The sequence below is a fragment of the Macrosteles quadrilineatus genome, unplaced genomic scaffold (genome assembly GCF_028750875.1).
Source record: "Macrosteles quadrilineatus isolate MER2022 unplaced genomic scaffold, UCM_ALF_1.0 Scaffold_2__2_contigs__length_208266976, whole genome shotgun sequence".
Classification (NCBI taxonomy): domain Eukaryota; kingdom Metazoa; phylum Arthropoda; class Insecta; order Hemiptera; family Cicadellidae; genus Macrosteles; species Macrosteles quadrilineatus.
Window position 1 is genome coordinate 7,266,263 of NW_026542595.1, and position 14,396 is coordinate 7,280,658.

The 14,396-nt window shown below is 39.6% G+C and overlaps 1 protein-coding gene and 1 non-coding gene across 2 annotated transcripts in view; one reads left to right on the top strand and one right to left on the bottom strand.

The window, feature by feature from the left end:
* Positions 1 to 9,693, top strand: part of LOC128987661 (zinc finger protein 16-like) — a 53,275-nt gene extending 43,582 nt beyond the window's left edge. The window contains exons 5-8 of the mRNA XM_054408628.1: positions 1,403 to 1,588; positions 5,390 to 5,543; positions 5,661 to 5,890; positions 9,328 to 9,693. Coding sequence (XP_054264603.1) covers positions 1,403 to 1,588; positions 5,390 to 5,543; positions 5,661 to 5,890; positions 9,328 to 9,637 — 880 coding nt within the window. The 3' untranslated portion in view covers positions 9,638 to 9,693. The remainder of the gene's footprint in view (positions 1 to 1,402; positions 1,589 to 5,389; positions 5,544 to 5,660; positions 5,891 to 9,327) is intronic.
* A 4,384-nt stretch (positions 9,694 to 14,077) lies between these two features.
* Trnag-ucc (transfer RNA glycine (anticodon UCC)) lies at positions 14,078 to 14,149 on the bottom strand. Its single transcript has one exon. It is a non-coding gene; the product is annotated as a tRNA-Gly (tRNA).
* Between the last annotated feature and the right edge of the window lie 247 nt (positions 14,150 to 14,396).

Below are 14,396 nucleotides of genomic sequence, written 5' to 3' on the forward strand. Positions count from 1 at the left end.
AATTAGCCTTTGATGGGGTTTTGCATAAATAAACACGTTTGAATTGCCCATGGAAACAAAATTAAAAATAGTTAAAAAGATCAACTGAGTTGTTGGCACCTTGAAAAGGTTTTTCCGTCTCGCATAATAACGCTAACTGGTTAACTATAACTACATTTCCTATATTGCATTATAAACAACCCAGCTTTTGATATGATCTGGTGCTCTTATAATCAAGAAAGGCACTTCTACCTAACTAATTATTGGTATTGCTCAATTGTAATATTGACATAAGTTTTTCAACAGAATTAATATTCTTGGTTCCCTTATAATTATCAAATGTGAACTGATTGCGACAGCGTTCTGAAATTTATGACATTCTTTAAACACGAAAGCTTCAATAGACGTTTTAATCATGCAACAATCCTCTCAAAATCTAGGAAATCCAAGATGCTATCTAAAGACATAAACGGTTGACATCTACAGCTACAACCAACATACAATAGTCTTGGAGGAATTGACGAGTTGCCCTGGTCCTAAATATCTCGAGAACATATGAATTCGATGACCTCGCGACCCCACCTTTTTAGTCGGTTTTGGGATTTGACTGGTCAAAGACGAATGGCGGCGGGTGCGAGACGCTCGGCGCGCGAGTAAATCGTGGAGAATGGAGCTATCGTCGCAGAATGCGGGACAATAGCTGATAAGATGTGCGATAACGTGATTAATCCTCAGATGGTATCGCCACTGTCCACCACTTGTGTTCTATTAGAACTTAATACAATAGAATTAAAAATGTAGTTTAATTTTCGAGCCACGCAGCCACGGCCTTGGTAATTAGACAAGTGTGTTGCGCGCTAAATCATGTCGACGATGATTTACGCGGCGGTGGCTTGGCGGGAGCGGACGGCGCCATCTTGGAAGGTAATGAGCTACGCTGACACGAGGCGGCGCTACTATCGGTCACGACCAACCTAACCTAACAGCACTTCCGAGAAACGCATTTCTGCAATGGATAATCACACAGAGGTATTGGGAAACGGGACTTTGCCCGCGACTAGTTAGCAAAGATTGTAGAAGTCGACTTATACAAAAGAGGAGTTTACAGTCCATAAGATTGTCGTGGTCAGTTGATTAGTTCGTACTTTAAAAAGTCTTCCGCAGTTGCTGAGTGGCAAGAATGCCTGGCAAAAGCGGACATGGATCATTGGTGACACATCATTAAAGAGGACAATTGCGGACACTAGAGATTACTGCCACGTAAGGTGTTTGAAAGGTCTTCATATGAAACATGTTCAAGATATGGTATGAACAATATGAAGTTCAAAGTTGAAGAGCAATATTTTGACCAGCCATGAAATCTGATACCATTAACTACGTCTGAGGTTTGAAGCTATTTTATAATCAATATTTTTTGTTTCAGAAATACCTGTAACCAACACAGATGGACCCACGAGTTAAAGAAGTTCAAGTGTCAAGAAGAGGGTTGTGTGTACTCGGGTAGGTCGAGAGGGGAACTTCAGTTGCACATGAGGAGCCACGGAGACGAGCGACCTTACCATTGCAACGACTGTGACTTCTCCACCAAGACCAAGGCCCAGCTCGTGAGGTGATCTCATAACAAATAGTCTAAAGTCAGCTGAAGCTAGTATTGTATGAATGTTGAACATACGATGTATGCAGTCTGTGAGTATGCAAGTAGATCGGCCTATACATCTGGCCATTTTTCGAGTAGACTCTTGAGCGATTTGGATTACACGAATTGGAAACTCAGAGCTTTTAGTAAATTATGAGAATTATGGCTGTGGCTAGTTTTCCCTTCCAAGAATATAACCCTTCTTATTGTCTATCTACTCTACACTATCCCTGTTCCATTGGATAGTTAAGTTCAGAAACCAGATTGCGAACATCAAGAACATTGGAATCATCTTCTAGTAAATAAATTATGAATCAAAAGTGCACTTAATTTTTCTTAGTAATCTTAATGTTTTATGTAAACTCGACTTTAAATTGTTAATACTGGCATTTACTTGGCGCATGTATGACTTATTTTGTTACCCTTAAAAACTATTTTTGGATATTACAGTTATTTCACTACTTTGCATAATAATAACTAATTAAGAACTGTTAGGAATAAAACAGTTCGCTGTTCGTAGGTTGTCTTTAAGGTTGTTTTTAAGTTTATTCATTTAACTTGAAATTCAGAAATGTAGAAATTAATAACAACACTACAGTTTGTCCCCTTGACAGTAGAAACAAAAGAACATCGATAAAAAACTAATAGTTAATTAGTTTTTTATTAGTAAGTTAAGTCTTCTATTTCTCAGTAATTTTAATATATTTTGGAATAAGGTATCTTTGCCAATGAAAATCTCTCTTTATAATTCATCGACATAGTTGCCAAAAGAGATGAATCTGTTTTTTTCCTGAAACCCTGAAAGAAAAGTAGGCTATGTTGAAATTGTTTCTGCTAGATGCAAGACGATTGCAATATACAAGAGATTTCCAAACCGTATGCAAAATACAGTATATCGCGCTTTCTCTTTCAGGACGTGAGCTAGCGGTGACAGGTGATAGCATCTAGTGTAAGGTACACAACCGCCACCAGGCACCATTCGTGAGCGTTCCCTCTAATTATTGGAGCTACTGTAGGAGCGCGAGTAGCTACTGGAGATACCAACGTAGCACTCGATTCGCTCTAGAAGCACTTGTACGGAAGTGTATGATGATACTGGAGGTTCTGATGTAGGGAACACAACCGCCTTCAGGCACCAAACGTGAGCGATCCCTCTAATTATTGGAGCTACTGAAGGAGCACAAGTAGCTACTGAAGATACCAACGTAGCACCCGATACACTCCAGGATTACTTGTACGGAAGTGTATGATGATACTGGAGGTTCTGATGTAGGGTACTCAACCGCCTTCAGGCACCAAACGTGAGCGATCGCTCTAATTATTGGAGCTACTGTAGGAGCACGAGTAGCTACTGGAGATACCAACGTAGCACCCGATACGCTCCAGGATTACTTGTACGGGATTGAATGATGATACTGGAGGTTCTGATGTAGGGAACACAACCGCCTTCAGGCACCAAACGTGAGCGATCCCTCTAATTATTAAAGCTACTGAAGGAGCACGAGTAGCTACTGGAGATACCAACGTAGCACCCGATACGCTCCAGGATTACTTGTACGGAAGTGTATGATGATACTGGAGGTTCTGATGTAGGGAACACAACCGCCTACAGGCACCAAACGTGAGCGATCCCTCTAATTATTGGAGCTACTGAAGGAGCACGAGTAGCTACTGGAGATACCAACGTAGCACCCGATACGCTCCAGGATTACTTGTACGGAAGTGTGTGAGGATACTGGAGGTTCTGATGTAGGGAACACAACCGCCTTTAGGCACCAAACGTAAACGACCCCTCTAATTATTGGAGCTACTGAAGGAGCACGAGTAGCTACTGGAGATACCAACGTAACTCCCCATACGCTCCATGATCACTTGTACGGAAGTGTATGATGATACTGGAGGTTCTGATGTAGGGAACACAACCGCATACAGGCACCAAACGTGAGCGATCCCTCCAATTATTGGAGCTACTGAAGGAGCACGAGTAGCTACTGGAGATACCAACGTAGCACCCGATACGCTCCAGGATTACTTGTACGGAAGTGTATGATGATACTGGAGGTTCTAATGTAGGGTACTCAACCGCCTACAGGCACCAAACGTGAGCGATCCCTCTAATTAATTATTGGAGCTACTGAAGGAGCACGAGTAGCTACTGGAGATACCAACGTAGCACCCGATACGCTCCAGGATTACTTGTACGGAAGTGTATGAGGATACTGGAGGTTCTGATGTAGGGAACACAACCGCCCACAGGCACCAAACGTGAGCGATCCCTCTAATTATTGGAGCTACTGCAGGAGCACGAGTAGCTACTGGAGATACCAACGTAGCACCCGATACGCTCCAGGATTACTTGTACGGAAGTGTATGATGATACTGGAGGTTCTGATGTAGGGAACACAACCGCCTACAGGCACCAAACGTGAGCGATCCCTCTAATTATTGGAGCTACTGCAGGAGCACGAGTAGCTACTGGAGATACCAACGTAGTACCCGATACGCTCCAAGATTACTTGTACGGAAGTGTGTGAGGATACTGGAGGTTCTGATGTAGGGAACACAACCGCCTACAGGCACCAAACGTGAGCGATCCCTCTAATTATTGGAGCTACTGAAGGAGCGCGAGTAGTTACTGGAGATACCAACGTAGCACCCGATACGCGCAAGAAGCACTTGTACGAAAGTATATTATGATGAAACTAATCTTTTTGATTTAGGGTACTCGAATAATTATTGTAGCTACTGCAAGGACACATATAGCTAAGAGATATGAATAAAATGACGCAGTTTCTTAATTAACTTATTTGGATGTCTGTATTGAAATAATATAATCAATTTCGGCATTTGTACACAACCATTTCATGCTGGACTTTTGTACACGTATATCACACAATTGCATATTTTAGCCATTTAAAGATTTACATTTCCCAATATTATTTACAGTTGGGGTGATTGTCCATACTGCCTTAATCAACAGTATCATGGTTGATTTTCAGCAATGATCACTAAATTATATTTTATACTTGTCCTTTGAATTTCGTAGTTTGACTGAATATTCGAATTAGTACATTCAACTGCCGTTCAAACCATGTATCATTCCTCATAACACAAGGAATCCTGCTACACAGAGGAAGCTGTGGACCGGTTGTCGGTCCAAATAAAGCCGTGGTCGGACCGATAATTAAATGTGCTATCGGTTGTGTATCGGTGGTGACACCGTCGTGACCGGCCTCAGCCTCGTGAGGTCTTATCCCCCATAAAACACAGCCAACACGGCCTTAATGAGTTTCTCCTGTTACCGCCACCGCCGTGATCTAGGAATCCACCAAGACAGGGCAAAGCGGGTAGGGTATATGTTTATGTTCACATTTATGATAGTATGAAAATTTTCCTAGTGTAGTACCTATATTATTTTCCAAGTAATAGCGTTCTTCACACGTAAAATTTACATCGCAAAGGGTTAACAGGGAGATCATCGGATGACTTACAGTGTCCTATAATGTACAGAGTAAGGTTTGCCTACATTTCCATGATGCACTGTCATTCGGAAGTAGACAATGAAGCACCTGGTGTAGTTCCGTAACAAATTATCATCTTTATGTAACTGCGTGAAAAGTTTTTTTTACTAGGACGCAGTAGGGATGAGGGTGTATCACGCCTAAAGCCAATCAGCATGAAGTTTCCAGAGTTTTGTACGTAGAAAGCCACCATTTTGTATTTTACCAAGTCATATTTGGTTTTAACCCCTGTTTTAAAATATCTTTTGTCCAGACACGGTCGAACTCATCTAAACTCCAAGAGCCATCATTGTCCTCATTGTCAGTTCTCCTGCAACTCGTCCACTCATCTCAACCGTCACCTCAGACTACACACCGGAGCCAAGCCCTTCCACTGTCCACATTGTGATTTCTCGTGTAATTTGTTGGTAAGATCAAGCCTACTTTATATCACTTGTACTCAAAGGTTCTATCGTGCTAAACAAGAACAAAACCAGCATTTTATTATTAATAACTAGCGACTAACAGCTGAGTGTATCCTTTAGGAGAACCTACGCAAGCACGTGTTGTCGACCAAGAAGCACCCTGGGAAGTGTCTGTATACTTGCTCTGAGGAAGGTTGTCTCTTCGCCACCAACCTCGCCAAGGAGCTCCGAGCACATCTAGTGACCGTCCATGGCCAGACCGCTACCGCCGCCACCTCCTACGTCGCCGGTCTCTACCACGGGGGCGAGGACCCGAGCCACGTCGACCACCCTCTCCCTGCTGTCTACAGGTACAGTATTGGCAAACAAGTAACACTCACCTACAATAAATAATAATGTTAAATCTTTGCTCTTAGGTCATGAACGACGTGTTTGCCTATTTGAAGTCCGAAGGGCCCCGGAAGAGGGTTTTATGACTCCCTTCGGTAACTGATTCTGTCTGGAAATTATTGTTCGTGAAAGCATCATACAACAATGCATCGAATTTGATCACGCCAAATACACCATCAATAGTTATTAGTACAGTAGTATGTCTAATCTATATTCCACTATACCCAACTTAGGCTAGGATTATACTAGGACGCTGGCGTCCGGGATGCTGGCATCCGAGAGGCTAGCGTCCCACCTCGAGCCGAAAAATGACGTGATTTGTGTTGGGATGCTAGCCTCTCGGACTGTCATTTGATTTCAATGTTTAGTCACTTTTTGTAACATTAAATAACATTAGGTTTAACGAGTACCAAGGTTTTAAGTTTTAAGGGGGCTAATAAAGTGTGTTTTTTTAGTAAAATACTGTATTATTAGCTTAGTATAAAACAAATTGGCCAAGTTTAATCGAAATATATCCATACACAAGCAAATTCCAACACTTAACAACATTTTCTATAAGAATAACATGGCAATTTTAATATACTATTTTTTTAAATTTTCTCCATAACTAATAACAGTACAAAAAAACTTAAATATAGGTACTAAATTATTTGTTTTTAAGCTCATTAAAATTATCTAGAGAGAAATTGTGAATTTTTTTAGTTTTATGGGTCAAAAATAACAAACCCCCCTTTTTAGCACATTAACCCCGTTCCCAAGGTATGTTCATGCTGGTTCACGAACTCATTCAAATTTATCCCACCCTTCACATTAAAACCAAATTTCTTCAAAATAGATCAAAAGTTACTCCAGTTGTTTACAGACATATATATATAATATTTAAATCTATACGATCGGATGGTGTTTTTGGCCTCTGGGGACATCAAAATGAAAAAGTAAATCGGTCCCGGGCCTAGGTTTTACGATGCCACCTACGGTAATAACTTCGAGCTTTCGGTGACTTTTTTTAGCATCCGACGCTAGCATCCAAAGTATAATCGCCCCCATTTGATTTAATGCCCCGCTAGCGTCCCGGACGCTGGCCTCTCGGACGCTAGCGTCCTAGTATAATCCTAGCCTTACACGTTTAGTTTCCATTATTTAATCTTATTATGCAGGAAGCAGAATCAAGTGCAGTTTTCGCACTTCCATTGTTACTCGTATTCTCACTTATCCAGCGATATAAACAGGTCTGACGTACACTATATTATAGGGGCTCCGAGCCCACGCGGCCGATGACAAGCACATAAACAGCAGGGCCACTTTGACGTCTTGTAATGCCGTCATTGACGCCCTTTTTGGGAGGCGTTTGGGCGAGCCGCACTCAATATTCCTGGAATTAGTTAACACGTTTGCTTAACTTATAGCGGCAATTTGACGTTTTTGTCGGCACATGAAGTGTCGAACATTGGACCGAGCGGGAATTGTTTGAGTTGAGTGTATATTTAAGCCTTGCATTTTTAATTTGGTTTTATCCTTACTTGCTGACAGTTTTGTTTTGCTTTCATTGTGAATCCGTCTAGAAACATTTTAAAGTGTTACATTTTAAAATTGTTTAAATGTAATACACTTTCGTGATAATTATTCACACATTAAACAATATCCGACCAAAGACTTCGTCTTCTAATGCATTAAATTCTCCGCTTGGCAAATGTAGGTTAATGGTCTAATGTGACACTGATAACCACATTGGGTTTCCCGATGGCAATAATTGTTGCATGCATACTTTTGTATAGATAAAGCAATGATCTTTATATTTTTAATATGACGAATGACGAATCTGTTATCTGAATTTAATGTTAATACCTAACGTATGGCTTTTCTTCGACAGTGAATAGTTGGTGTTTAGCCGGACTACTGTCCCTCCATTGTTGAGTTGTAAACATCGTAGAGTCGTATGTTGTATGTTGTATCGCCGGTAGACCAATACCGTCAGTTGGGGAGAGTTATATGAGAAGTGACAACTCATACATGTCCGATGTATCCCGTCACTCCTTGTTCGTTTTCTTTTCCCACGAACTCGCGAGTAATAACTCTATCAGAGCCGGAGCTGAGTAGAAATAAACGACAAGGCCGTTGAAAATAACGACATAATAAACGTGAAATCAACTTCAATCAGCTGGCCCAATCAGTAAAATAGAACCGGACTATAAATACGAGTAAAATAAAAACCGAACGAGGATTAAATATTAATTAACACAACGAAATAACCGTAAAAGCGGACCGGATAATGACGCGACGGATTGAAAGGTAAATAATACCGGGACAATTCAATTAGGCGTGTGTACGATTGTTTATATGTTTCATTAATAAGCGTTCACAATTTTCGATAATTAGAAATATGCAAATGCTCAACGCTCGTCGCAAGGGCAGCTCGCGCATGCTCGATGATAGTTACTAATACTGTAGTGAGCAATCGAGTTGTAGCCTGACTCTGAGCAATTGAGTTGTAAATTGAGAGACCTCACCTGCCTCTTTATCAGTAGGCAATTGGTAAAGGAACAAGGCAATAAAGCTAGAGGAGATAAACAACATTAGTCACCAATATCAATATCAACACAAGTGGGTAAACATATAAATTTTACTTCACCTGGGCTTCCATTATAATATTGTCCAGTCGTTTTAGTTATGGTATGTTAGTGTCTAGAAGATACGTATTCATAGCCTACCAATCATTACAATCATAAGAATTAAAATTCCAAATATACTTATTCGTTGTCTTGGCCTCTCCAAGCTTACAACTCTTGTTGGCAAGGTTTAATTGATTTTAAAATAACAAACAAATTTTACAAATATTTTTCTATAATTTATATTTGTATTAGTAAAAGTTGTCATGTCTTAATTCATAGTTATAGGACATTATATAAACCACAACTTTCGTAAAATTCTTATCAATATCAACAAAAATAAATAAAATAACATTCTTGCGAAATTTCTCAGCAATATTATCACTGTAAAAAAATAAATAGCGAAACGTTTAACTTTGCTATACAAACCTAGGTACTCGTTAAACCTAATGTTATTTAAATACAGTAGATTTAATTTAAAATCAATTCAGGCAAATGGAAATTCGCTTAGTCTGCAGGTTTGCTGCAGCAGGGGTATTTTCCTCTGAATGCTTATACAGTACTACAGACTGAGCTAGTTATCTGATTTAAAAGGAAATACTTCCCCAAGTTATCCCCAAACGTAAAGAGTGTAGGCCTATTAGTCTTGATCTTTCATTGGGTTGACCTCTAAAACAAATTTAACAAATTTAAAAAATCTACAAATCTCAGTAGGTATTTCGTTCCTGTGTGGTAGGTTTACCTAAATATACATATACTGGCCACTACTACAAAGTAACCCATGTTTTCAGGAAGAAACGCAAGACGGCGGCGAAGCGCCTGCCTGAAGACACCTTGGTCCCTCACTCGCAGACCCTCTCCGACAACCCGACCCTCGCCTCCGCCGTGATCCCCGGTGGCTCCTCCGAGACGGGTCGTCCAGAGGACCTACTGAGGACCGTCATCATCTCCGAGCCGTCAGATGACGTCATCTGCATCCAGCTTCCGGCGGAGGACGGCCTGGAGTACGACGGCAGCTCGTTCTTCCGGCTGGACCTGGAAGACCATGGAGGTCTTATAGTGATTGACGAGGGGATGGGCGAGGACCAGCCACGAGAGTAGAGGACAGCAACAAGATTTTGAAAGGAAACATTATTGAAGTTTAAATTAATTTTGAAAATCCCTATTTGGAATTAATATCTAATAATAGTTCACATAGAATAAAAGATATAAAATTATCATAATTACACGACTAAAATGTAATTATTTTCTATTAAACTTGTTTAAATCAATGTTTTTAATAAGAGTTGTTATCTATTCAGACCTACAAACCAGTGGGGGCTGACCCACGTCAACCGTGATTAGGATTATTACAGCCTGGGAGACGTTCTCCTGCAGAAGTGACAAATAATTGTTGTTAATACACTTGTTAGTATTTTGTGACGTACTAACACCAATTTACGATTTTTTCATATTATCGTTTTCATTATGATCAAAATATACTGAAAAAAAAACAAATGATGGATTTACACGTGTGAATACCCCATTGACCAAAATTATCTAAAGACGACATATATTAACCTGTATCTCAACCGAAGGTACAATCACAGAGCTGTCACGTGACTACATGACGTCACAGACACGCATGAGCCAAGGCGTGTCGCCTACCTCGCCATATATCACCCTAAAGCCGTCATTATTCCAGATATTCGTCATATTTTATAATTAGTTGAGAGCCGCACAAAGCTAACGTTTTACTGCCCGTGTGAAGACGAACTCATGAAATGTTTTGACGATTATTTATGTATTTAGCATTCATCAAGTTTAAATGTGCCCCCTTAGTTGATTCGTTAGGTTCGGAATATTTACGACTGGAAGAAGCTGCCTAGGGCCCCGGGCCGGCTATACAGTACTGAGATGTGTGGGAATGTCTACTGTCTACATTCTTTGGGTTTGATGGAATATTGTTGATTTGTTTAGTCTATTAAAAACATACTGTCATTTTACACTTTTCCAAGCCGTCTTTCTACTCAACCATCCAATATCATGTCGTATATATGTCGTAGTTTTTCTTTAGAATGTATTTTATAACTCTTGAGGAATTTATAAATGCATCCCATCCCTTATAGGTGGGAATGTTTTTTACATTATAGTTTTATACAATTCACCAATTGGGTCTTGTCTGATGATCGTTTATTTGTTTGCTGTCCAGAATACCCCCCCCCCCTCCCTTTAGACGGTTCCCTCTACCGTTCCTTAGTCATCCAGCCTATCTCTTCAGTCCGGACACAAAAATATTCAATTGTACCCCCCGGGTATGTAGTAGCAAACTCACCTGGCGGTAGTAGGATCTGTGGTGGAAGAGAATTTGAATAAATCCTATTTCTTACTGTGACAGATACTTCCATTACATCGGATCTTCTTCAACTACCTACTTTCTATGTAGAAGTAATGGTTGTAAAATATTCGTAACAAACTCACCACAAAAGGTAATGAAAAAAGGGGTTTGAATTCAAGTAAACCATTGGCTATTCATGTGTCCATGGAGAACTGTGAGTGTCTCTGAGTTAGAAAATTATACTGGCAAAGTAAATGCAACAATTAATAAACACTAAAACCAAACTATGGATATGCCGTTAGGGAAACCTTTGGCTAATGATGTTGAGGTGACTTTCCAAAAAGCCTTTTGATTTAAATTATTTAAATTACGACAATTCTGCAGACTTATAATCGAGACTTAGTGCAGCACAAATCGCTATGCTAAGATATGAATTGATTGATTGGTACATTTCTTTTACAATAGAGGAACATGTGTTGTGGCAACCGGTGACGTTGATACTGCATGTGTGCATGTGTGCATGTGGACACGTGTCTCTGACGACAGCTACACACGAGGATATGACGGCATGAAGGGCGGACAGTCATGCAGACGACATGAAGGGTAAGCAGTTATGCAGCAGTGCAAGTGCATCGCTGACTGAACTGAGACGCCGCGCCGCCTGGTACGGTGACAACACTGCACACTGCAGTGTAGACAACTGACAACTTTATATCTGACAACCCCCTCCCACTCTCTCCATTACTCGCAATCCACGTCAAGTCTTCTGTTGGTTACTCGTATTATTGACACATAATAGCAAAGTGGAAATGAACCAGAATCTGAAACAAGTCTGATAAATGCAGTATCGTAAGTAAACAACAAAAGTTCTTACTTACCACACACGCCAAAAAAATAAATACAGTTATTTCTTTGGAATTCAAAGACTGCAGTGTTTTCTTGTGTATTTTCCATTATGCAACGATGCTAAACCAACTGTCTTAATCCTTTTTAGACTCCTATTGGAAGATAAATGTTGCGGTTGCCACAAATTAACATCGGAGGGTTATACTGTATATTATTGGTGACAACGTTTCTTTATTGGTATCAACGATCACATATTGGTATAATGGTTATGGGCCGATTTTTTCTACAACTGCCTAGCGAAAATTACTTTTAAGAATTTATAGACATTGATAAGATTGATTGAAAAGTGGTCGTTGACATATAAAAAAACAAATTAAAGTGCGTCTGTTCGCAAGCAAACAGAGGTCAGCTTGTTCTGTAGTACCACTACCACTAACACACTAACACACAATAAACACAATCGTCTCACCACTGATTTGTTGGCCCACACCACTTCCTATTAACCCGTTTACCCCAAGACCGATAGGTCTTTTTCAATATACAAAACCATTTTCAAATCAGTTTAAATCACCCCTTCCCATTAACACCCCCGAAACAGAATCCGACCACGAATCAAACGAAAATCAAACGGCTCTTCTAAACAATCCCGAAATAAATAATCGAAATAGGGTCCGTCCCACCTGACGGCGATTTGTGAGGGACGTGTAATAATGGAAGACTTCCAAAATGGAGGAGCGACCCCTAAATCACTACTCATGCCCGGCAAAAAGACGGGGCTATAAAAGTCGTCATAAGTTCCGACGGAGGTCAACTTTTGTTCGGGATGCCACTCATAAACCTCGGGGGGAGGGGCCGCCGAAATATTTCATCTCGATTTATCGTCTTCATGAACAACTTTCCGAATCGAATTTGTTTCGATATATATAGTGAAATAAATAAGTGGTATCTATGAAGAGATCGCAGAAACGTCGTTCGGCCAATGATGCATGGTTGTTAATTATGGCTCGCGCGATTGAGTGGATTCGATTGTAATCTGTGATTGACGCGAGGGGGAGGAACGACACGACGTCGACGTAGCGTCGTGAGCCTAGGTGGGCGACCAGCGAGCTACCAGCGTCCACGTACATGCGGTATTCCCACCGCGTCACCTCAACACATCCAGCATCAGCATAGCCTACCTTACACAACGATCAAATAACAACAGAACACAATTTGGTCATTTAATGACGTGAATTAGCCCATGCATTTCTAATTACATTCAACATAAGTCTTCTTATCTTACTCCTACAATAATACATATTGCTGTAATGTTGGTAGAGGTACCTCTATACTACGGTACTTTCATTGGTTTAAAATACAATATTTAACCTATCAATAGGACTTATTGACAAGAATTATTGACATATATCTCTGTTTCCACTGTCATATCAGTGTTACAGGAGTGAACTTGTCAATAATAACATAAGGAAACTAACGTAGCCTATAAAAAAGTCCTTGTTATTATTGGAATTACCATTTTATAGTTCATAAAGAGGCCAACAATATTCAAAAGCACTGTAACACATCACTGTAACAAGAGGGTTAAATGTATATAAAGGTAACCACCATAGAAGAATCTTGTGTTGGTTACTCTATGGCTCTATGTCACCCATGCCACCACGAAGAATTAATTCTTCTTTATTATTCATGTTACACTTTTGCTACTTGTTGAGTGTTAGTGTATGAACTTTCAATACTACTTAATTTCCCCAAACCTTTTAGGGCAAATTGTACTTTTATGTGAGCATTAGTTGTAAAATAGCAGGGATTAGTTCAGTTGCAATGCATAAATTTTATGCTCATTTACATAATGTGTTAATAGTTTTATGTTTACAATTACAACCTAAGTATTTGCTAAGCTTAGTACAAAAACATACTATAACATTTATACAACAAGATATAGTACACAAATTCATTGAAATAGTTTTATAAATTTGTCAGTCACAATCACGTTTGATATTTGGAAACCCATATAGGCTACTAGTAGGACAAACATGTTGGAAAATGTATAAAAGAAATCGGGAATACTAACTATAATAGGAAATTACCAAGATTGGAGGAAAAATTTTAGAGTGTAAAATGTAAATCAATGTATGTATTGTAGTAATTTTAATGTAATTTTATCTACAAATACTCTACGATTGTCTCAATATGGACACAAATTATCAATACTGTAAGCTACACAAAGAAAATCAAGGAATCGTATAATAAATTATATAGATTTGGTTATTTTCATAACCGGTATATTAAAAGAGGTTTTGAGGTTAAACATGAAATCAATTGCAATAAAAGTAAATAAAAGTAATATTTCATGACTTAAAGTGACACAAAAAGTGTAGTGCGATGGCCGGGAATCGAACCCGGATCAACTGCTTGGAAGGCAACTATGCTGACCATTACACCACCATCGCACGGTGAGAGGATGAGAGCAACAACGAGTACTAGAGCAGTATCAAGGCGTTAGCGCGGTAAGATTTCGATTATTTACATATTTTAACAGGGGAAAATCATCATCATAACAGTACCATATAAAAACATGACAGGGTTTATAGATTTCAATATTCTGAATAAACCACTTTGGTGGATTTTTATAATTTTTGTATTCAAAGAAAGATAATTTTGAAAGGAAGAGAATTTTGAATCCATGTTTTTTTAAGT